General features: G+C 36.7%; 1 protein-coding gene across 2 annotated transcripts; it reads left to right on the top strand.

Moving 5' to 3' along the window:
• The first annotated feature begins 1,397 nt into the window (after positions 1–1,397).
• On the top strand, positions 1,398–18,818 carry LOC113041125 (acetyl-coenzyme A synthetase, cytoplasmic-like). Of its 2 annotated transcripts, XM_026199472.1 has the most exons (19): positions 1,398–2,133; positions 3,059–3,254; positions 4,444–4,535; positions 4,648–4,751; positions 5,019–5,091; positions 5,479–5,554; positions 6,059–6,167; positions 7,948–7,995; positions 10,129–10,266; positions 10,357–10,527; positions 10,675–10,808; positions 14,157–14,289; positions 14,392–14,448; positions 15,214–15,294; positions 15,424–15,532; positions 15,643–15,711; positions 16,034–16,210; positions 17,400–17,474; positions 17,550–18,818. In XM_026199472.1, the coding sequence occupies exons 1-19, from the start codon at positions 2,007–2,009 to the stop codon at positions 17,675–17,677; spliced, it is 2,097 nt and encodes a 698-aa protein (XP_026055257.1). In that variant the 5' UTR covers positions 1,398–2,006; the 3' UTR covers positions 17,678–18,818. The 2 variants fall into 2 exon arrangements, with proteins under 2 accessions (XP_026055257.1, XP_026055258.1); XM_026199473.1 differs by lacking the exon at positions 7,948–7,995 and having other exon boundaries at positions 1,399–2,133.
• The last annotated feature ends 4,492 nt before the right edge of the window (positions 18,819–23,310 follow it).

Raw genomic sequence — 23,310 nt, 5'->3', positions numbered from 1 at the left:
AATAAAAAAATAGAATTCATATACACACATATAATGTGTGTGTGTGTGTGTGTGTGTGTGAGAGAGAGAGAGAGAGAGAGAGAACGGTCAAATAGGAAAAATTACGCATGTAAATTTAAAGTGAGGATTAGAATAGACCCTATACTTAAAATCACTCTTTTTTTTCCTTCTTGGACAACCAGCCAATCAGAGTCTTCAAAAGATTGTGTCATACATAGCAACCGGTTCAACCCCGCCTCCTCACTAAGATAAACGTTTTTGTCTTTTCCTTACTCAGAGTTGCTCTCAGATCGGTCCCGAATCGCTTTTAAGCTAAGACTCCTACGTAAAAGTTTTTAAGCTAAATTAAGAGTTTTCTGAGAGGATTCTTAGAATCTTTATGAATGCGGGCCCAGCTCCCTAAAAAGGTGGCTAGGTCAGAGGAGGAGGCTGTGGAGAATACAGTAGGGGAGGGAGTTAGGGTGCCAGTAGAGGATGGGTGCATGGAAGAGACTGTGGAGGACCATAGAGGAAACAGTGGAGAACCCACTGGAAACAGGGAAAAAGAGAGGGTTATGTAGAGCAGCCACCTGTAGGTGTTCCTTTAAGAAGGAGTGGTCAACCCGATCGCCATTCATCACAATGGGAACCACCAGCTCTTTTTACTGGTGCTTAGTCTGCAGACAAGATAACTCCTGTGTCCATCAAGGTGTGAGGGACATAAGCAGGGAGGATTTCTAAAATAGCTGCATTAGTGTTAGTGCTTGCTCATTCAAATACCTATGCTGAGAGGGTTTTCTCCATGGTGGGATTAAACAAGACCAAAACCAGGAACAGTTTAGCACTTGATGGAACTGTGAAAAATGGCTGGCCTGGAACCACAGTGATTCAAATGGGAGCCACCAACCCCTGGCCTCAAAACCAGCTACCAACACCTACTATAAACAGCACTGACCATTTTTTCTCTCTCTCTCTCACACACACACACACAAATAAATGCTGAATTAAATAAATATTATTTTATTTGTAAGAATATGTGTCATTTATGAGATCAGACACCCGTCCCCATCAAACCCCTGCCGACATCGCGACCGCGGGCAAAATCTCACTCTGAACTCAGTTCAAAACTTGAGAGCCCTGTATATGTATACTTTTGATTCGATTTCAGTTAATTGTAAATTCGCCAACAAAACCCACAGCTTAAATTCTGAGACTCTGAAGCTGTTTTCAAGTTGTTCAAAAATGTGACTCATTTATACTCCCCATTTTAGTTTTAGATTTATTGATTATAATGTATAATTTTGTTAAAAATAAATGAAGAAATTAAAAGCGAGCCATCACATCGGACCAATGGGAAACAACATCCGGTAGATTAAGCCCCGTCCATCTGCGGACTTGTGTTTCGCGTTAATTGCTCTTCTAGCAGTGAACGTTATTTCTACGCTTCAATGGCTGTTCTGCAGACGCACCGAGGATCTGTAATCCACGCGTGGAAGAATGATTGATCTCATGCTGCATGCACGGTTGTTTTGACTGCATGTTTGCTTCAGATGAACACTGCATTCCTTCTCTAATGCCGGGAATTATTTCCAGCTTTAATCGAGCTCAAACAAGATAACCTCTAGCTCCAGGAGACTGCTTGACAGCTCTCAAGTACATCTAGTTTATTTTTATATATATGTGTATATATATCTATATCCTAAATCACTTACCGCGGAGCAACATTTAATCTGTTTGTTCTAATAATAATAATAATATTAATCATTGCAAGTTTTAAACGCGTCTCGGACAGCGCGTGCTCTTTAAACTGAATCCTGATCGACGCCGCTTCGCTAAACCCCAGAAGCAGAATCTAGATTGAACTTTTATTTTGTTCAACATTTCAGTCTCCAATGCACACAGCGGCTGTTTGGGAGTGAAACTCTCCCACACGGAAGTGACTTACACACGTTAGGCCAGTGATCGTGTGTGTATTTCTAAGGTGCAGTTGTATTAACTTAGTTGCGTCTGTTGCATTGGTTATTAAAATGATTCCCGACAAGGCTCCAGGCGAGGATGTGTTACATGCTTCAGGAGACTTGAAGAAGCAAGCGCACATCGCCAGCTTTGAGAAATACAAGGAGCTCTACATCAGATCTGTCGAGTCTCCTGAGGGTGAGTGGCATTGAGCTGGTCATGAACAGGTTAAAACTGTTGTTTTGTGAGAAAAAGGCTGTGTCTCAAAGCACTGTGCACTTGATAGAGAGCAGTTTTGGACCTCAGTAACCCACCTATGATGCTGTATTATGAAGTTGTTTATCATTTGGTTGTAATTATAGCATTTAATCTGTTATTGTAGGTTCTAAACAGCGTAACTATATTTAGTTGTTTGTGTGTATTGAAGGTGTTGTTGGTATCAGCAATATTATAAAAAATGTAATAAAAAAAAAAAAAAGAAATTCCTTAGCCCACTTCTTAGAGATAAACAAAACACCACATTAATTTGTAGATATGCTTTAATAAAACACTTAACCCTGTTTATATGAGTACAACTGAAATAAAATATAAATACATTTGTTTTTAATAATAACATGTTGTTAATATGCTTGTTGCTGTCTTATCATTAAAGTACATTTATAAAAATAAAAATTAATTTGCCCACATGCCCTTCCTAGAAAAAGCACCACATGCCCTTATGATATGCTTAAAAACACTGCCCCATTTATATTAAAACAAATAAAACATTGTGATAGTGTTTTTTTATATATAATAAATATATTAACAAAGTATTATTGGTTTTTTATTTTAAGTACTTGAAAAAATTATTTAAAAAAACTTGCTTATATAGTAGTACAATTTAAATATAATGTGTTTAATAATAATAATAGTACACCATGAATGCATTTATTATTGTTGTTTTTAAATTAATTATTTAAAATCGTTATGCACTTAGTAGAAAAGACAACAACACATTTTAATGTATTTTTTAAACATTTACCCTTTGTTGTTCGTGCCATTGATAGCTGGGAGATTTATAAGATTTATTTTTCTGAATCTGCTGTTCATTAATTATGTGCTGTGTTTGTCCTGTTGTGTCCAGAGTTCTGGCGAGATGTTGCCAAAGATTTTTTCTGGAAGACAAAATACACCGGGAAGTTTCTGGACTACAATTTCGACGTAACCAAGGGTGAAATTTTCGTGAAATGCATGGAAGGAGCCACAACTAACATCTGCTATAATGTTTTGGACCGCAACGTCTATGAGAGGAAACTGGGTGACAAAGTGGCTTTTTACTGGTTAGTATTTGTGAAGCATGTTTCAGTTTAACCCGAAAGGTGTGCATGTGACATTATATTTTCAGAGTGGCGTCAGTGTTTTAAATTTCAATGTTTCTACTTTTGACTGCCCTTTTAGCCTATGCTTTTATATAAAACAACATACAGTACAGCACATGTAATACATCAGAATCAGCCTTGGTTTATGATGATTGCTCATGGTTCAGTTTTTCATGAGTCAGCCCAGTTCTTTAACCACAGTTGCCTTCAGGTTGAGACCTGGATATTTGGCCACACATTGAAATGGTTTAGATCCCTTCCAGGTTACCTCAATAGTCAATATAATATTACTGGGCCTGAGCTATTAATACATTAACATGGCAAATGTTGACAGACAGGGGTAAGTAAGAGCTAAACTGAGAGGAATTTAGTCTCTCAGGCTGTTTTAGTAAATCATGAACGCTTGAACCAGGTCCCTCCAGTAGCGCTCCACCCAGAATGAGGTGCATCTGCAGTACTTCATCTTCATGGAGTTTATTTCTTCATGTGCATATCTATGCTGAATGCTGCCCATGCAGTTCCCAAGGACTTTTTTGGCAGTCATTGAAGACTTTATGTGCCACAAATGTTGTCTGGGGCTGTTGCTAGATCTCTGTTTTCACAATGCCAGTTTAGCAATTGTGAATTGTTCAATCGTTTCTTGTTACGACATGCGTTCAGAAATAATTTCAGAATTCAGTTTGAAATGCTCAAGTGTGCATCTCTTCTGCAGCTTTTGTTGTTTGCCAGACTTTTTTTCCTATCTGTCTGAAAACTAATTTAAGAATGTCAGCTGACATACAAAGGCAAAAAAGTGACTTATTAACCTGTAGGAGACGTTTAAGGACACTTCTCACAGCAGAGGATTACAGTAATCAAAACAGATCAGAAACAAATGTAGAGCGTTAAAATGTAAAATAGAGATGAATCTAGGAGATGCATAAACATGTTTTGTTAACCGTCTCAGTGTCTAATGTTCAAACCCCCGATTAAGGGAAGTCGTGGCCTAGTGGTTAGAGAGTTTGACTCCTAACCCTAAGGTTGTGGGTTCGAGTCTCGGGCCGGCGATATCATTTCTGGAAAACAGTTTGCTGTGTAATACTTTTGGTGGAAACTTTGAACAATTACTGTGGCTTATGAGAGTAATATTTCTGGATATTGTTTTGGACAGGGAGGGTAATGAACCTGGAGATTATAAGACGGTGACGTACAGAGAACTGCTTCAGCAAGTCTGCAAGTTTGCCAATGTGCTCAAGTCGCAAGGTAAATCACAAATGTTGGTATAATAGTGACCAGCAGCTGGTTAAAGATTTGACCGTGATGTTGTGCATTAGGGCGATGTCCAGTCTCTTTCTCTCTCTCTCTGACCTTGCAGGCGTGAAGAAAGGTGACCGTGTATCTATTTACATGCCCATGGTGGTGGAGCTGGTGGTGGCCATGTTGGCCTGCGCTCGGATTGGAGCGGTCCACTCTATAGTGGTCAGTCTTTTGTCATTTCCAAATCATTTTGTTTGTGTTCTCTTCAATCTTAACTGTGTTGACCAACCGGCTGTTTGTGAAACATGTAAAAACAAAGTACCCATACTTGTTTAGCAGGGTGTGATCTCTATCAGACTTTTTCATACAACAGTTCAAGTGTTTACAGAAAAGAGTTGGCACTGTGTCAGAGATCCAGTACATAAGAAAAATATCACAATATGTCATTGCAACATTGGATTTACTCTCATTTTTGTGTTCACAACCCAGTTTGCCGGTTTCTCATCTGAGTCTTTGTGTGAAAGGATCATGGACTCTCAATGCTGTATTCTTGTAACGGCAGGTAAGGAACGCATGACAAGGAAATCAGAAGTCATTTACTCAAAGTGTGTAATCTTAAAGCGGCTGATCCTAAAGTCAATCAGCTGCATTTCCATTTACTTCTATTTCACATTGTTCACAAGTCTGGGAATTGAAGAGTGAAGTAATCATATTCCTATCAAAAGCTGTTTAGCCGGCGGCTGTGATTTGTAATTTTTATTTTTGAGAAGTGACGGGAAACTAAATGCTGAGTTTGACAAGTTCAGAAAGAGTGTTTGGTATAAATGTGACTCCATAAGTTGTTTTTAAAGGCTGGAAGATAAACTAACACCTTAAATATTAGGTTTTAAGTAAATGAAAAGGTGATAAAAGCTGTTTTATTGTGTGTTTCTCTCTCTGTCTTTCTCAGATGGCTTTTACCGCGGTGATAAGCTGATCAGTCTGAAGCTTATAGCTGACGAGGCACTACAGAAATGCAGGGACAAGTATGATAACCACTAGATAACTAGTAAAATAAACTGTGCTTATCATATGTGCACGTCTTCACAGTGGCCACTTCATTAGGCTCAGTTTGTTGAACGTGGAAGAGCAGAATAAAGGACCGTGATAGAAGATTGGAAAAATGATGCTTGTTTCCAATTTGGTTCACTAATACAGTTCTGATTCGGTTCCACTCAATAACTGTAGTCCCTGAATGATTCTTTAAGAAAATATTTCAAGTAAGAAATACTGGACTGGACAGCGTTTGGGAAATGGCATTCACTGATAGTTTTAGATTTCAACACAACTAATAACAAATCCGGAAATATTATTACAGTTCAGATTTGTTAAATCGATTCCTGTGAACTTTCAGCAGCTTTACTCCAGTCTTAAGTGTCACATGATCCTTCAGAAATCGGCTAATGAAGTGGCCACTGTAGCAGTGCATGTGCTCAACAGAGTCTCTCTCTTCAGTTCACTTAAGTCTTTCGTGTCTTTTACTGTGGCAGGTCTTTCACAGTGGACAAATGTATAATGCTCAAACACCTCACAAGAGAAGATGAGGTTTCGTCTGGGTCCCTGTCGCCCCCAGCGAAACGCACCTGCCCTGATCTGCAGGTGAGCTTTTCCCCTGCACCACAGCTTTACAGCTAACAGCCTTCACACTTTCAGTTTTTTCATCTCAATTTGTTTCTTGCTCGTTTGGATATCTACTCGTTGCTACAGGTGTTTTTGTAAGAAGTCCTTAAGCTCACCAAAGCTGTATTTATTTGATCAAAGGTGCAGTAAAAACATTAATCACATGATCCTTCAGAAATCAGTCTAATATACTGATTTACTGCTCAAGAAACATTTCTGATTGTCATTGCATCATCAATGCTGAAATGTGTTTAATATAAATTTTAATATACGTTTTCCTCATGCTCACATGTGCTAACCACTATATTTGATTTGAACCACTTTGATTTGATTTTAAACAGTTTTTGAGTTGCTAATGATGTGTTTTTACAGCTTAGTCCTGTGAGCTAGCTGACTCTCCAATGTAGGTTAAAAAGAAACCACATGCTTTGCGTATGGAAATAAGTTTGCCTTCATGTATTATAACACCTGAATCAATGGAGAGCTGTCTGAGTGAAAGGGAAATAGATTCAGATGAAAAGTACTGCAGTATCCCTTTGTCCTGATTTCTCAAACATTAACTCTTGTCCTGTGGAGTTGTGCATTATCCTGAGTGTTAGAGATCTCTAGCTTATTTAACAACGGTTTGTCACTGTTGTAAATCTGTAAAGGCCTGCTGTGATTTCTCTGAGCTGCTGTGCTGAAGACCTTTGAATGTAATATGTGTGACATTCATCGATGCAAGATGACCTTAAAACCATAATTCTAATAATGTCTGTTGGGTTGGGTACCGAAACCCATATGAACACTTATGAACGCATACTTTAATTACACTTATTTAAATATACTTCATTTAATTATAACGTACTTTATACATGCACTACTGTGCGAAAGTCTTAGGCACTTTAGTATTTTCACCCCAAAGAATGGTGTTCGGCCAGTTATTTATATCTTTTGCTGTAGTGTGTCATTAGAAAATATCGGTTTACATTTCCAAGCATTCGTTTTGCCATTAATTGTAATAGTAATCTAGTGAGGTTTTTGAATGCACAAGCAGTCTGACAACAGCCGGTGCTCTGATCTCACCATCATCGAATCTGTCTGTGATTTACATGAAGAAACAGATGAAACTGAGACAAACTAAATGTGAACTGATATTTTCTACTGACACACTACAGCAAAAGATATAAAAATCTGGCCGAACACGAAGATACTAATGTGCCTAAGACTTTTGCACAGTACTGTACTTTACAAACGACATTGTTGCTACTTTATAAAGAATGAGCATTCAGTCATATACAGAACTGATTAAAGACAGTGACAGACAGCACTCATCTTAACTAAATATCAGAGAGATTGACAGGGATACAGTAGAAACATTATGTGTGCTTTTCTATTAAACGGTGATCCAGATCGTGAAATGAATGTATTAGCCTTAAATAAGGGAAGCACAGCTTGGGAAATGAGTGCATCCAAGGAGCCTGTGAATGCTATGGATTTATTTGAAATATTTTTAATGTTCTTTAATGTTATCCATAGTTTTTTGTGGCTCTTTTTTACAATATTTTTTTAAGTATCGGTTCAGGCACTGGTACCGTTTTAAAAGTATTGAAATGGCACCGGTATCGTAAAAAACTCAATCGATACCCAACCTTAAATGTCTGTTGGACTTTTATGTGAAATATCTTTGGCATTTCATCTCCTCCTTCAATGTGGGTCCATGTCTTGTGTGTCCTTTTCCTCTTTCGGTGTAAGTAACCTCTCCATTAACCCCCTTTAGCAGGAGAAACAGAAAGAAAGAGTAAGGAAGGTCCGTCCGTCCCCACAGGTATTTCATGTCTCTTTTGTGCATAACTTGTTTTGTTTAACCTCCTCCTGTCTTATTAACACGGGGTTGTGTGCTCTCTTGTTTTCTTTGGATCTCTCGAGACGTTTATTACTATCTTCACATTCTCACAGAACCCTGTGTGTGTGTTTGCTTTTGCAAATGCAATTTACACATGCATCAGACTTGGTGTTCAACAGTAAGTTATGAGGCCATCATTTAAAGACACATTCTTGCTTTTTCAGAGCCATGTCTTAATGCATAGAAAATGTCAAATAATTATTCGTTAAATCCAAAATTTTGAGAGACCAACTGCTGTTCAGTATTATAACGTTTATAAATGATGGTTATTATGAAGTGTTTCCATTTGATCCGATCCCAAATTCTGATCCATAAGCCAGCACTGAAAACCTTTTACTGTGTCTAGTAAAAGTACTGATAGTCACAGCTCTGCTCAATGACTGGTGTGTCCTTGTGTCTGTGTTTTAAATGATCTCCTCACATAAACTTTATTGGTCCACTATTGCACGATCTAGAAAGCTTTTATATGGTTATAGGGACTAGAGACTAACAGCTCTCTCTTGTCTTGTGTTAGCAGTTGTATGTGCTGAACCTTTTTCTGCCCAGACTGTCTAATGGATTTGATAGTTCTCTCTATGCATGAAGAACTAGACTTGTAGAGTTGTCTGTTACGTTCATGTCTCTTTTTGTTTGTCAGTTAGTGTCTTTGTGTTTTGTGTTATTAACTCAACCTGATCTTTTCAGATGCTTTCTCTTTCAGTTTTGAGAATGCCTTTGACCAAAGCAGAAGGGGTTTTGCGCTCCATTCACTTTGGTTAGATTGAACTTAATGAATCAGAAGTCATTTGTATTTATAAAATAAATACAAACATGAGCCTCAAAATAATGCAGTACATGCATTATTTGCATACAACATCCTTTTGGTGCTTTTAAGTCAGTCTGGAATGAGTGTATTTACAAAGTGAATGCTTTTTATTTTTTTATTTTTTTTATTTATTATTAAATCATCTAAGTGACTTTTCCCCTATAAAAACAAACAAAGTTCATTGTAATATGAAAGGGGTTAAAAAAAGTTAAGCAGTCTTATCGTCAGCTAAAACTTAAATTATTTACGTTAAATATAATGAGGCTGCAAATAAATATAAATATTAGATATGAAAATTTGAAAAAACGAAAATGTGAAAAGCTGTCTTGGCTACTGATTTAAAATGAAAACTGAACAAATAACCAAACAGAAAATAGAATAAAATTAGCTAATTAGAGATTTTTGAAAAAGCACACAGAAATAAGAAATAGAAATAGAAAATTAATAGACCTTAAAAAAAAACTAAAATGGTAAAAGCACATAACAAAATTGCTAAAATTTAAATTAAAGTGAAAACTGAAATACCTAAATTTAAAAAAAGTTAAATAAACGTAAAAAGACAAAAGAACATAAAAAAATAAAAAACTATACTAAAATGAAAATTTAACATATCTAAATATAGTAAAAGTAACTAGAGAATTATATTAAAAAAAATGACAAGCACATAATATAATTGCTAAAAACTTGAACTAAAATGAAACGTGTACAAATAAAATCTAATAAAATAAAAAAAAACCTAGTGGTAAAATGGCACTGATCTGGTTGTGTAACACCAACACAATGCTGTTGGGAGAGTTTGCTCTGTATAAATATTTGTGTAAATGAGGAAGTAACCAAAATTACTTTTTATAGATGATTGTGACATCAGAAAATATTACTCATTTAGCCAGTTTGAGACGGGCTACAAAACTACATTTCCTTTTATCCTCTGTGACAGTACGAGATTGATAAAGCACATTTAAATATTAACACACCTGATGTACATACTTGGCTACAAGGCACAACTGAAATCACTTGAACACACGTTATGTTACAACTACAATTTAAGAACAAACTAGGGACTTCTCTAGACCTGAAATCAGCATTTGTTCTGTTCTTCTCAGACTCGGTTCTTTCTCAGACTGATCTGATAACATCAGGATCCTTGAATTTTGCAGTGTTCTCTGAAGTGTGACACCAGCAAGAGTCAACACTATCAGTTATAGGGGACGAGGTAACGATGAGCACTGTCTGTGCTGTGATTGGTGCAGGTGCCGTGGAATCCTGAGGTTGATTTGTGTTGGCACTCTCTGATTGGTGGAGCATCAGAGGAGTGTGAGCCTGTCTGGTGTGACTCAGAAGACCCGCTCTTCATCCTCTACACCAGCGGCTCTACTGGGAAACCTAAGGTAGATCCTCCAAACAACCCAGTCCTCCTTCAACTTTGTGGTATTTGCTTTACATTTATATTTCTCATATCTTTTGTACCACTCCACTAGGGTGTGTTGCATACAGTGAGTGGCTACATGCTCTACACTGCGGCCACCTTTAAGCTGGTGTTTGATTATCACTTTGATGACGTGTACTGGTGCACTGCGGACATCGGCTGGATCACCGGTCACTCATACATCACATATGGACCGTTGGCCAATGGTGCGACCAGTGTGTTGGTGAGGGGGACGTCCTGATGAGCACTTTTTGTCAGAATTTGTATTTTGCCCTGTTTAGTCACTTCCTTTAATTGATTAAAACATATTTATGACTCTACTTAAGCATTTATTGTTGTATAATATGAATTTTGAATCTTCTATTTTTAGTTTGAGGGTCTTCCCATATACCCGGATGTGAGCCGAATGTGGGAGATTGTAGATAAATATCAGGTCTCCAAGTTCTACACAGCACCCACGGCCATCCGGCTCCTGATGAAGTACGGCAGCGAGCCCGTTCAGAAGTACGTTTGGTGTCTGTTGTGTCTGTGCTAGATTTAGTACACACACACACAAAAAAAAAATCAGACCGTTTTAAAATTGTGATTTCTGAGCCTGAAAAAGTCATGGAAATTAATAAACCCTAAAAATTCAAATTCGAACGTTGATCTTCCTTCAAAACAGCCGGTAAAAGAGTTGCGCGATAACGCGCGTCATCACTTCGACACAGAATTACATACACACACAAAAAAAAATCAGACCGTTTTAAAATTGTGATTTCTGAGCCTGAAAAAATGTCATGGAAATTAATAAACCCTAAAAATTCATGGACAAAAAAAAGTATTCATAAAGGGAACATATAGCAAATGAACATTACTATTCAGAAATGTAGGCTTAGTAAGGGGATTTTTTTTTAAATAGAATATTTTATTCCACAAGGTTCCATTAAATTGATTAAAAGTGACTTGAGACTTTACCACGGTTACAAAAAATAATATTACAAATAAATGCTGTTCTTTTGCATTCATTAAAGAAAAAAAATATATCATATTACAGTTCTCACAAAAATATTAACCAGCACAACTTTTCAACACTGATAATACCAAGATTTTGAGCAGCACATTGGTGTATTAGAATGATTTCTGAAGGATCATGTGACACTGAAGACCATTACAGGAAAAAAATGACATTTTTACAATATATTACTGTAGAAAACGGTTATTTTAACCCCTCTGGAGTCTATTAACGCGCATACGTATTATGAGTCATTTTCTCCTGATAACCCCGAAAAGAACTTAAATTACACTTTCAGTTTTAATCGTACAAATGAGAGCAATACATCAGTCAAATCTGTAAAGGGTCTACTTTTTTTGTATACAGACATAACAACAAAACTTTGTGCATTGATAAAATAAAAATAACAAACAAGGTGTGCCGTCTGCAGCCTTTGTCTCCGCTGATCTTCATTAGACATTCGTCATTAAAATGAACTGTAACTCCGTGAATACTCAACGAAGAGACATGAGAGAGATATCTATAGAAAGTCTGACATGTCTACTTTTAAACTAAACAAGTGCTGCTGAAAACAAATATTCTGTGATAAAGTAATCCATATGAAAACAATGCAATGTCCGTTTTCACTTCTCCCTTCATTATCTTCTAATGCGACCACACCCCGCGCTGAACACGCCATTCAGATTCTAATGTTTCAAACTGAAGCACACAGCTTGAATACGCCCACACAACAGAAGACAACGCAGCGGGACTGTTCTTTAAGTTTTTTTATTTTACTGTTTGCTTCGCGATGAGAGGAATAAGACATAATTCACCCCAAAAAGATGTGATGTGGATTACCTCAGGATTTGAGATTTGGATTTCCTCCGAAAAAACAATGAAGTGCTTTATTCAGCAGATATCATAAACATGAACAAGTCTATTTTATTTATTGATATGCTTGTACTTGTAGGTTTCCCATAATGTGTAAACATTTTTCTAGTTAGACTTTTTCCAAACTATAATTCCTGACTAAAGCCCCTTTCACACTGCCATTCCGGCAAATACAGGGGTAAAGTGTTCCTGTAATTGCTCCCTGGTCGCTAGATTTGGCACTTTCACACTGCCAGTGATGACCCGGGATATGTGCGTGCTTTCACACACAACCCGTAAAGGTCCCGTAACGACACGTGTCATCAGCGCGTGACGTGTAATGTACGAGTCGACAACGCTAGGCACGTTATACTTTCACTGAAGCAAGCAAACGATCTCGGCCTCGGTGCGGAAAGTGAGGAACTAACTGATCTCTGCTTCATTATAGTTTTCACATGTTTTCGTCGCGAACGTTGATCTTCCTTCAAAACAGCCGGTAAAAGAGTCGCGTGATAACGGGCGTCATCACTTCGACACGGAATTAGATCTGGCTTTTGTTCACACCGCACTCGTCCCGGGTCGAACCCCGCAATGTTACTAGGTCCCCAACGCGGGTTTAATTCGGTAATCGATCCCGGGACGTGGTTGCTTTCACACAGAAGGCGACCCGGCAATGTTCCGGAAATATTGCGGGTCCGACGTGCAGTGTGAAAGGGGATTAAATGTATAATCAAGTGAAACATTATGAAGTTTCAATAACAATACTATACCATTCAAAAGCTTGATGTAAATAATATAAATGTAACAACTAAATGTAAATGTAACATTTATGAGGACATAAATACATAAACAACATCACCAAAACTGAGTCACTTCACAAGATTTTACTGTTTCATTTCCGTAAAACCAGTGTCAATTGAAAGGTATTCACGATAGCCCGTCAAAATAAAGTTCATTTTTACATAAAGGCATTGAGCTAGAAATATGACTATTATTTAGTAAAATGTATGTGATACTGCTACTACTGTTGAAAAAATTAATACAACTTAATACAAAAATACAATATTTTTTAAAGAAATAAACCACACAATATTTCTGCCATGTTTTAATTTTGATCGCAAATCCCCAATTTTCAATTTCAATTTCAAAATTCAATTTGGGTGAAACTTGTTTACTGTTTTTCATAATTATATTACTTTAAACACAATTGTAAATAAGTGTAAAGAATGGCATTGGTTTTATTTTGAGTGATAAAAAGTTTTTTTGTTTTTTTTTTGTTATTAGCATAGTTGTGTTTTGCATTGGTACAGAGAACCGTAGATTTTCACTGGTATCGGTACCGAATACTGACATTTTGGTACCGTGACAACACTAAGTCCTTCTCCAATAATCAAGAATAACTGGATCAGTGTAAAAATTAATTGTTCAAAGTGTGAAAAGATAAAGCTTAATAAACTTGATTGTATTTTTTTTTTCTTCTTTTTTTTTTTTTATATACAGTATTGTGTTACAGTATAATGTTTAGGAATAAGTATTGACAGTATTATGAATGTGTATTTATTGCCATTGCCCAGTAATGTGTTACACCTCTAGGAAACTTTCTCCCATTTAATAAGACTTGTTGATAATGATCCTAAGTACTATAAAGATACTAAAGAGTAACACTTGATAGTACTCTTCTCATGTGTTATGTGTTTGCTCTGTACTCTGTTTGCTTACAAACTCTGTAAACAGAGCAGCGTTTATAAGTCCATTCATTGTTCATTGTGTGCTTTTGCATACAACTAGTGCCAGGAAGTGCCAACTTTCTGACCTCAGTCAGCAGTACATAATCTTGATACAATATCAGATACATCTCATACTTAATGACTTTCTTCCACATTTTACAGTAATCAAGATTTTTCTTGAAGACTAATTGAAGTAATTTAATCTTAAGTGTCTAGATCATTTTTGATACATTCAGCTGTGCCTTAATTTCTGACCAGTTTCGTGTTTGTTGTCATCAGGTATAAACGGACCTCGCTGAAGATTTTGGGGACTGTAGGGGAGCCCATAAACCCAGAAGCTTGGCAGTGGTACTACAGCGTGGTGGGAGAGAAGAGATGTCCGGTGGTGGACACTTTCTGGCAGACTGAGACGGTGTGAACTGGATTCAGATCACTCAGAACAGAGCAGTAACATCAGTGTTGCTTTGAAACGGTCTACTGTAAGACACTTGTCTTTTGTTTGCATCCTCATCAGGGTGGGCATGTGATGACCCCTCTACCGGCCGCTACTCCCATGAAGCCTGGCTCTGCTGTGAGTGAACATGATATGAATCAATAAATTAATACATTTGTTTGGTTCTGGTAAGATGTGTTTGTATTTGAAAGAAGTCTCTTATGCTCACAAAGTGACTCCGTTCGCTAAGAGAAATCATTCAGGTATGCTGATTTGGTGCTTAAAAAACATCATCTTATCAATATTAAAAACAGCTGGGCTGCTTGATATTTCTATGAGAACTGAAAACAACAGCATTTATTTGAAATGGAAATTTTGTAACATTTATAAATGTCTTCATTGCCACATTTTAGTATTTTAGTGCATCCGTGCTAAATGAAAAATTTTTTTAAAAAGAAATAAATCTTACTGAGCCGAAACTTAGTGAAAAGTTGTGTTACTAGTGTATATATTTGTCATGTTGCTGAAAGAGATAAATGATACAAATCGCGAATAACCACATCCACAATAAAATATTTTGTTTACATTTATATATAAATATACACACATGTATATATTTAAGAAAAATGTAACATTTAATATATTTATATATTATATAATTTATATAAATATACACGTAAGTATTTTCAAAATATATGCTGTGTCTTTATATATACATGAAAAACACACAGCACACACACAAATATTATGTAAACAAAAACATTTCTTTTGGATGTGATTTATCGCGATTAATCATTAGACAGTACTATACAAAACAGAAACATCTGTTAAATTAAGCATAGCGTGGTACAGTAGAATTACTTTTATTAATTTCTGTATATTGATTGTTTTTACATATTGTAGACATTTCCCTTTTTTGGGGTTGTACCTGCTATTCTGAACGAGTCAGGCGAGGAACTTGAAGGACCGAGTGAGGGCTATCTGGTAAAACTAAGTGATTTTAGTTTTTTTTGTGTTTCTATGTTTTTAAACTTTCCTTAATGCTAATGAATCAGTTAAATTTGATCCACATGTGAAATTCAAGTTTAAAACCGAAGCGCTTCTCTTCCTCAGGTGTTTAAACAGCCGTGGCCAGGTGTGATGAGAACTGTGTACGGGAACCACGAAAGGTTCGAAACCACCTACTTCAAGAAATTCCCTGGGTACTACGTGACTGGAGATGGTAATTTGTGCTGTGACTCATATTTAGTTTTACTATAAGTGGGCATCATGTAAGAGTGTGAAGTGAGAGACGGTTTGTGCTTTAGTTAATGGTGTATTGTGTCTGTCCAGGCTGTCGAAGAGATAAGGACGGGTATTACTGGATCACCGGAAGGATAGATGACATGTTGAATGTGTCTGGTGAGTAAAAGATGAGGACATTCGTTCGTTTATTGTTCTTTTAATACTATTACGTAATCTCAAAATTTCTCCTGTTTTGTAATTTCCCCAATGTGGCCTGGACCTATAGATGCTGAAGTAATGCAGATTCATGAGTTTCGTAAAAAAGCTAATGATGAAATTCAGGGCAAGCTTTTCAATCATTTGTGTCTTGCTTGTTTTTTTTTGTTTTTTTTAATCTCCACTGAGAATAACAAAGCAGTAAAGTAGCCTAATTACCAGCAAAAAGTCCTGTAATCGAGCAAAAGCTCTGATGCATTGGTGCCGGATGTGTTTGTTCCAGGGCACTTGCTGAGCACTGCAGAGGTGGAGTCGGCTCTGGTGGAGCATGAAGCTGTGGCTGAGGCAGCGGTTGTGGGGCGGCCACACCCTGTTAAAGGCGAGAGTCTCTACTGTTTTGTCACTCTCAATGACGGAATCAACTACAACCAAAAGCTGGAGGGGGAGCTTAAAAAGCAAGGTGTGTTCACTGAAAGTAATATTTCATGCAAGAATTGCGATTCTGGCTTATTTAGTCAATCTCATGTAAAACACTCTGTGTTCCATTGACTATTCATACGTATACGAATGCGGGACACAGGAATGCAAATTTTGCATTCTGTGAACGTTGCCCTCCGAATTCATATCATATGAAGACCAACAGGAAATCAGCGTGGTCTCTGAAACAGTAGCTGAATGTAAAAAAACAAAAAAACACTAACTTTACAGTAAAATCATGTAGATTGTGTATTTTCTGGATGAATTGTTTTTTAAAATGATGCAGGAAAGTATGATGTAATTACGGCCTTTACATTGTGTGGAGAAACATTGCACGTGCAAAATCTAGTGCATTTGAACTGCTCTTTTCAATAAAGCCAACCTCAAAAAGGATAAACAAAAGTTTATATGTGCTAAAATTAGCGGAATAACACAGGCGATAAATTTTTTTTTAGTGGCGCTAAAAATATTTAACGCAATCAGTGCAGGGGCAGAGCTAAGGTTGGCCACTCCTCACACGACTGCTGCTTCTGTCTCCTTTTATTTAATTTTTTTTTACAAGAATTGCGTTTATTTAGACGCAGAACATCTTCACGACCACATCAAACAGGAGACTTTACAGACATGCTCTCTACTTCACCTCAGCGCGGGTCAAACGATCGCGAAACCGTTACAGGTGACGAGGAGCTTCAGTAGTAGCTTCAACAGTGAACTGCAGTCAGATGAGATGTTGTCAGAAAACTAAATCTTCCTGTCCTGTCAGCTGTTATACTGTGCTCGGAGCGTGTGCTCTTCAATTAGACTATAAATACTGTAGCCTGAATCATTTTATATTAAAGCGCGACTGAAACTACCAGCATGAGCGTGTCAGATCTGCATCACGTTCAGCAGCTGTAGCTCTTAAAATAATAGCAGCCAAATAACCTCATAACCCAGCTGCTGTGATGTCTGTTAATCAAAGAAAAAAAAGAGGAAATTAATGACGTCTGTAGCTTTAAGGATTCATCTATATTTAATATAGAATTTAACTTTATTTTTATATTTCCTACTTGCTGAAGGGCAAAGGTAAATATGGCATTTATTATAAGGGGTTTATTTGAAGAGGGTTTATTTTTTGTTTTCATGAACTACAAGTTATTACTTTCTTTTCACTTCCCTTTTTCCTCCAACAGTGAGAGAGAAGATCGGTGCCATAGCTACACCTGACTACATTCAGAATGCACCCAGCCTTCCAAAAACCAGATCAGGTTATTAGTATTGCACTGTTTATTATTAAAGCCTTAATGTCTGTGATGCTCAAGGGTTTTTCTTTGTTTTATTAGGTAAGATTATGCGTCGTGTCTTGCGGAAGATCGCGTGTAATGAGCGGGATTTGGGTGATGTGTCTACGTTAGCAGACAGCTCTGTCATTGAACAGCTGTTTGAGAGCCGCTGCTGTACTGCCGTGTGAGCACCAGGGGCGTCCCATCACCCCGCCACCGTCTGGTCCCGACACCAGCTTCCGCTCTGGAGGGAAGAGGATGAGTCTGAGCTGTGGAGTTTAAGATACTGCTAGCGGGCAGACAGAAGGAAAAAAGCTTAGAGATGTATAATTCCTACTGCAATTCACTGACTTAAAGTAATCTCTTGGAAAACCAAGGTTACGCATAGTTTTAACTGCATTTTTACAGGACCCAATTGTATGTTAGAAAACATCGTTCCTACCAACCACTAAATTTTATTTTTATTATGTCTGTAATTTCCATCTCTTTCTCCATGTGTCAGTTCATTAATCTTTATATGACTATACTATCCTGCTTTCAATGTGCCAACATAACCTCAAAACTAGTTGTTGTTTTGAAAGGTTTCATTTTAACATTTAAACTACACGTTGCATAGAACTCTCTATACAAGCCAAAGCATGCATTAATATTTACTAGAATAACATGGTATCATGCAGGTGTCCCCAATGTTAAAACCTAACTATGTATATTTTATTCCTGGAACAGTTTGAAACTTTGTGATAAAAGTTTGTGCGTGAGCTGATACTATATTTCTTTAGGAAAGTTATGAAAGGGTTATGATTGACTGCATAAAGGCTGTATGTTCATTTGAAAAAAGGCACTTAACAGGAGTAAATTACATTTCTGACCATGATGGTGGTCTTGTTGTAGTCCTGATACAGTGGGCTTTCCATTTTATCAATTCACATTTCAAAGTGTTAATATCTGTTGTGAAGGAATCCCCTCAAGAAACTTTTTCAGGAGAAAAGTGATCAAATTCCAGCCGTTATATGAGTTAATGTGCTCTCGTGCATCAGTACTGTATCTCTAGACTGTATTTGTTACTATTATTAGATTGATTTCTTCCAGCTTGGCATTAACTTGAGTTTGGGATATTTCATAGCTCTTAATGTATTAGCTGTCAATGCTTATCTCAACCCTGTAAGCATTCACTAGCCCTATATGATGAGCGACAGAAACTTTGAACTTAAGACTCTTTCAACTTTTTTTTACCATTTATTTTCCTTCTCGCTCATTTTCTTGTAATAATTTGAGCAGACTAATGTCTCGAACAGAACTGGGTGAATTAAAGGTTTTTGTTCTGTTTCATGTTTATGGTTTCTTCATGAGTCCTTCCATTCTATTTTCATTTTATTTATAGGAGTTGCTTAATAAATTAAATAAATTGATACTTTAATTTAGCAAAGATAATAAAATAGATAAAAAACTCACTATTCTCATTCTATTCAAAAAAATAAATAAAAACAATTCTAACTAGCTATCTAATCTTTTTCTATTCTATCTGTTTTCTTTTTATTATATTATTTAAAAGACCTTGTTACTGAGTTTAAGCTGACTGAGACTTGTTATAGCACTTGTATTTCATGCTCTTTTGTTGATTTGGATTGCTTCTGTTGTCCTCATTTGTACGTTGCTTTGGATAAAAGTGTCTGCTAAATGACTAAATGTAATTTAAAATGTAATATAAAAGTGACCGTCATGTAAAGGCTGTTTTTTGATCCATCAAGGAATACTGAAAAAAATGACAAAAACAAAATGTATCACAGTTTCCAGAAAAATATTTGTAAAAAAAATTTGTAACATTGCTGTTTCTTGAGCACTAAATCAGCATATTAGAATGATTTCTAAATGATCATGTGACACTGAAGACTGAAATGGCCGCTAAAATTTAACCTTTGCAATCTTTGCTTTGAAATACATTACAACAGAAAATAGGTTTAAATTGGAAAAATATTTTAAAATGTTCTCGTTTTTACTACATTTTGGAGATTTGAAAATCTTATAAGATCTTACTGATTGCAAACTTTTAAAGTGTAAAGCATCTTCCAGGTTTCTGACATTTTCAACCAGTTTGTTTACCAACCTAAAGTAGCATTCTTCCTAAAATCCTCCAGATAAAATGTATATATTATTATTACAGTTCTTTTATATTATTCGACGTTTCGTGCACCAAAACCACCCTTTCTCTGAATTATGTTTTTGCTGCTGTACCTGAATGAGTTCAACGGAATCAATTAATGATTCATTGTTTTGGGCTTTTTTATTCATCGGGTGATTCATTCATAAAATTCGACTCACTGAATCAGCCTATGATTAGTTAAAACCTGGATTTAAAGATTATCAGTAAATAATGACTAAAATGTATTTCTGTTCTTAACACAAAACCTAAGTAATACCGCATCATATCGTCTGGGCAACATTAATGCTACCTTTATGATGTCCATTATTTTATCATTATTATTTTTATTTTTTTATTTTTTTTTAGTTTAACAGCGGTCACAAACCATTGTATGGAAAACACCTGCGTGAATATCTTCATTTTTGTTCCACAGACGAAAGAAGGTCATACACGTTTGAAACACCATGAGGGTGAGTAATATAATATAAGTCAACAAACCTCCACAAGATGGCGGTGATTCCAAACTGTTCACTTCAGGAAGACAAAGAAAAGGTCCTCTCTTTCTACTGAGTATCCAAGGCAGGTTTAATGTCATTTTCCATGACATAAAACCCCTCTTCTGCATGAACTACCCACCTGTCCAGTTTATTAACCCATAGTTCATGTTTGGTGCTCTTTGCTTGGTGAAAAGCCCACTGACCATCTGTTATTCAAGCCGCGTGAAAGTGATTGAATAATTCATGCCAGAGTGCTCAGTTTGCTTTGAGGGGATTGTGAGGATCAGAGGGCGGTCCACTCATTTTTCTTGTGTGTGTGTGTGTGTGTGTGTGTGTGTGTGTGTGTGTGAAGGTAGGGAGTGGATTAATGTTACCACTCCAGTGTCCACACATATGCATTATAAACAAGAGATGATGAAGTGATATGTATGGTTTGATAGTCATTTTAGTAATTGAGGAAACAGGTGCATCCATACATTTGGCTACAAGAAGACTGAGTGGCATTGAGCTAATGTTTCTCTTCCTATATTCAGCAAGAATATATTTAATATACCACATTTGTCTGCAGCTGGTGAACTCGTGCTACTGTCTTCATGAACCCCATGTTGATTTTCATAACACCAGGCCTTTTCAACAGTATATTACTCTTTTACACACACTTACACTTCCACCCTCTTCAACAGGTTTAATTTTCTCTCTTTTTTTACCACTTTATTTCTAGTTTCTTTCATCTTATTGATGTTTGCTGTGCTGTACTTCAGGGAGGCATCAAGGCCTGTGTCAGATAAGAGCTCAATAATCTCCAGGAGGTTTTGCTGTACGGCTGAAAGCTCTGCGGCGTCCTTGTCTTTGTGTCTGTATGGCTGAAGGGCATCAGGTCTCGTGTTTGTGTGGACTGGGATGCACCGCAGCGAGAGGCAGGTGAAAATCATAGTTTAACACGCAGTCTGGTTTGACCTGAGGCTATTTCATTGTTGTTGGTGGTGGTTTAATAAAAAAGAAAGCCCTTATGTTACTTCATTGACAGTCATAAGCGATTGAAAGCAAATTCAATTTGGTATTCCATGTGGAAAATAAATGGCTCAGTAAGTGATATTTATCTTGATACAGGTTTGTTTTTGTATGTAAATTTAATACTTTTTTAATCTTAAGTGACAGTTAATACATTTACAGTTCTACCAAAAAAATGCATAATGATTTCAACAAAAATATTAAGCAGCACAACTTTTTCAACATTAATGATTATAAGAAGCAAAGCAGCCTATTGGGGTCATTTCTGAAGAACCATGTGACACTGAAGACTGGAGTACGGATCCTGAAAATTCACAAGAATACAATGGATTTTTAAAATGCAATAAAATAGAAAATACTTAAAATTGTAATAATATTTCAGAGTATTCATTTTGACTGTATTTTTGATCAAGTCTAGTTCATCCATAAAATACTTTTAAATACTATTAAATGGGCCACTTTTCTATCTCTTTCAGTAATATGAAGCATATGGCAGTAACATAGATTTCTACAACTACAAAAGAAAGCAGATGTTTATGTATTAACATCCATAACGATTCTTGCATATGCATTGATCAGATAAACTAGCTCTGATATTAAGATTTATAGCTGAAGCTAATTATTTACCTTTAGTTCAATATCCATACACAATGAATTTTGACATTTTGACAAAAATGTCATGGTGCCGTTGTCAGCTTCATGGAGGCCCCTCTACACCCCATATATATATCTTCAGGTTGAGCCTCCTGTTGAAGCTGTCTCCATCGTTTCGTCTGGCAGGCTGCGGGACACCCAGGGCGGTCTCTAGGGTGTGTGTGTGTGTGTGTGTGTGTGTGTGTGTGTGTGTGTGTGTGTGTGTGTGTGTGTGTTGGCCCAGCTGTCGGCAGCATTTGACCACTGAACATATGCGTCACGGAGCTGCTGCCGTTGTTTCTCCTAATTGGCCTTCATTATACACACACTTGTCACACTCTGGGATACAGACAGGCCTGGGACAGGTGGGAGAAAGGAAGCCCTGAAAAGATACAGAGCAGGGAACAAAAGGAGGAATGAGGGATGCTAAAAATGACAGCGATGGATTAACAGTGAGGAGAAAAAGGCAGAATTATGATAAAATGTGTATCTATGGATAATTTGTTAACATAGAATAATATGATAATATATTGCTCCTGATAAAATGACCAGACTTTGCTGATTAATTTTGAAAAGGATAAATTGTCAACAGATTTTTATTATACAGTTTTACTTAATTGAGAAAGTCCAAATGAAAGTTTTTTTTACACAGGAATAACTGGAAACAATAGAGATGATTAACATGGTGGAGGAAAGAGCATAACAACAAAAATAGGATTTTTCCACCACATTTTCTATTAAATATTATTAATAATGTTATTTAAAATAAAATTATCAGAACTTTGTGGGCTAATTTTGAATAATAGATGTTTAAAAGGCACATTTTACCAAATTGTGGTGGAAATAGAAATGGGTTAGGAGTGAGGAGAAAAGGGCAGAATGATGACAATTTTATATATGAAAAATAATATTTTTAAAATAAAATGGCCAAACCTTGTAGAGAAAAAATAACTATGTGGAGACATGTGAGCCTTTTTCTCATCAGAAAAATCTCAGTTTGCTCTCAATTTGGTATCATTACTGTCTGCAGTCACTTTAGATATTAAAATGATCTCATTTGTTTTCCAGTATCAAGGTAATCCCCAGAAAGTCGCCAGTGGACTTTCCCATTCATTTCCTATGGACAGGGTGACAACAAGAGTGATGATATTCCCCTTAAAACCCAGTTTCAAAGATGAGGCTGCTCTCCCTCTGTTGGAGGGGATCTGAAACTGAAAATAAGGCTGATAGAAAGAAATAGGGTAGAAATGGAGAAGAGGAGAGAGAGGGGTGTGTATGCTGCAGTACATAAACATGAGAGCAGCTGGTGATCTCAGCTGGAGATCTGCAACCCCAATCACAGCACAGACTGTTCACTTCCCTATCTGCCATCACTGACGGCCTTCCAGCTCACTCAACTCAACCGATGCCGCAGGTGTTTAATAGCTGCTTTTAGACATGTAAACACTCCTGTAGCCCTCATGTTTAATCAATTATCTATAACTCTAGTGTCAGTGTAAACAGCTGTGTTGTTATAATGGAATGAGCCCTGTTGAATCGT

This window comes from Carassius auratus, chromosome 23, assembly GCF_003368295.1.
Source record: "Carassius auratus strain Wakin chromosome 23, ASM336829v1, whole genome shotgun sequence".
Taxonomy (NCBI): Eukaryota; Metazoa; Chordata; class Actinopteri; order Cypriniformes; family Cyprinidae; genus Carassius; species Carassius auratus.
Note: the sequence above shows the minus strand (reverse complement) of the source record. Positions and strands in the feature narration are given on the sequence as shown.

Bases quoted from the DNA above. Each gene is read 5' to 3' on its own strand.
- LOC113041125 (XM_026199472.1), top strand. From the start codon at position 2,007: ATGATTCCCGACAAGGCTCCAGGCGAGGATGTGTTACATGCTTCAGGA. The intron at 10,267-10,356 runs GTAGATCCTCCA...CCACTCCACTAG, and splicing joins GCTCTACTGGGAAACCTAAG to GGTGTGTTGCATACAGTGAG. The intron at 14,449-15,213 runs GTGAGTGAACAT...TACATATTGTAG, and splicing joins CCATGAAGCCTGGCTCTGCT to ACATTTCCCTTTTTTGGGGT.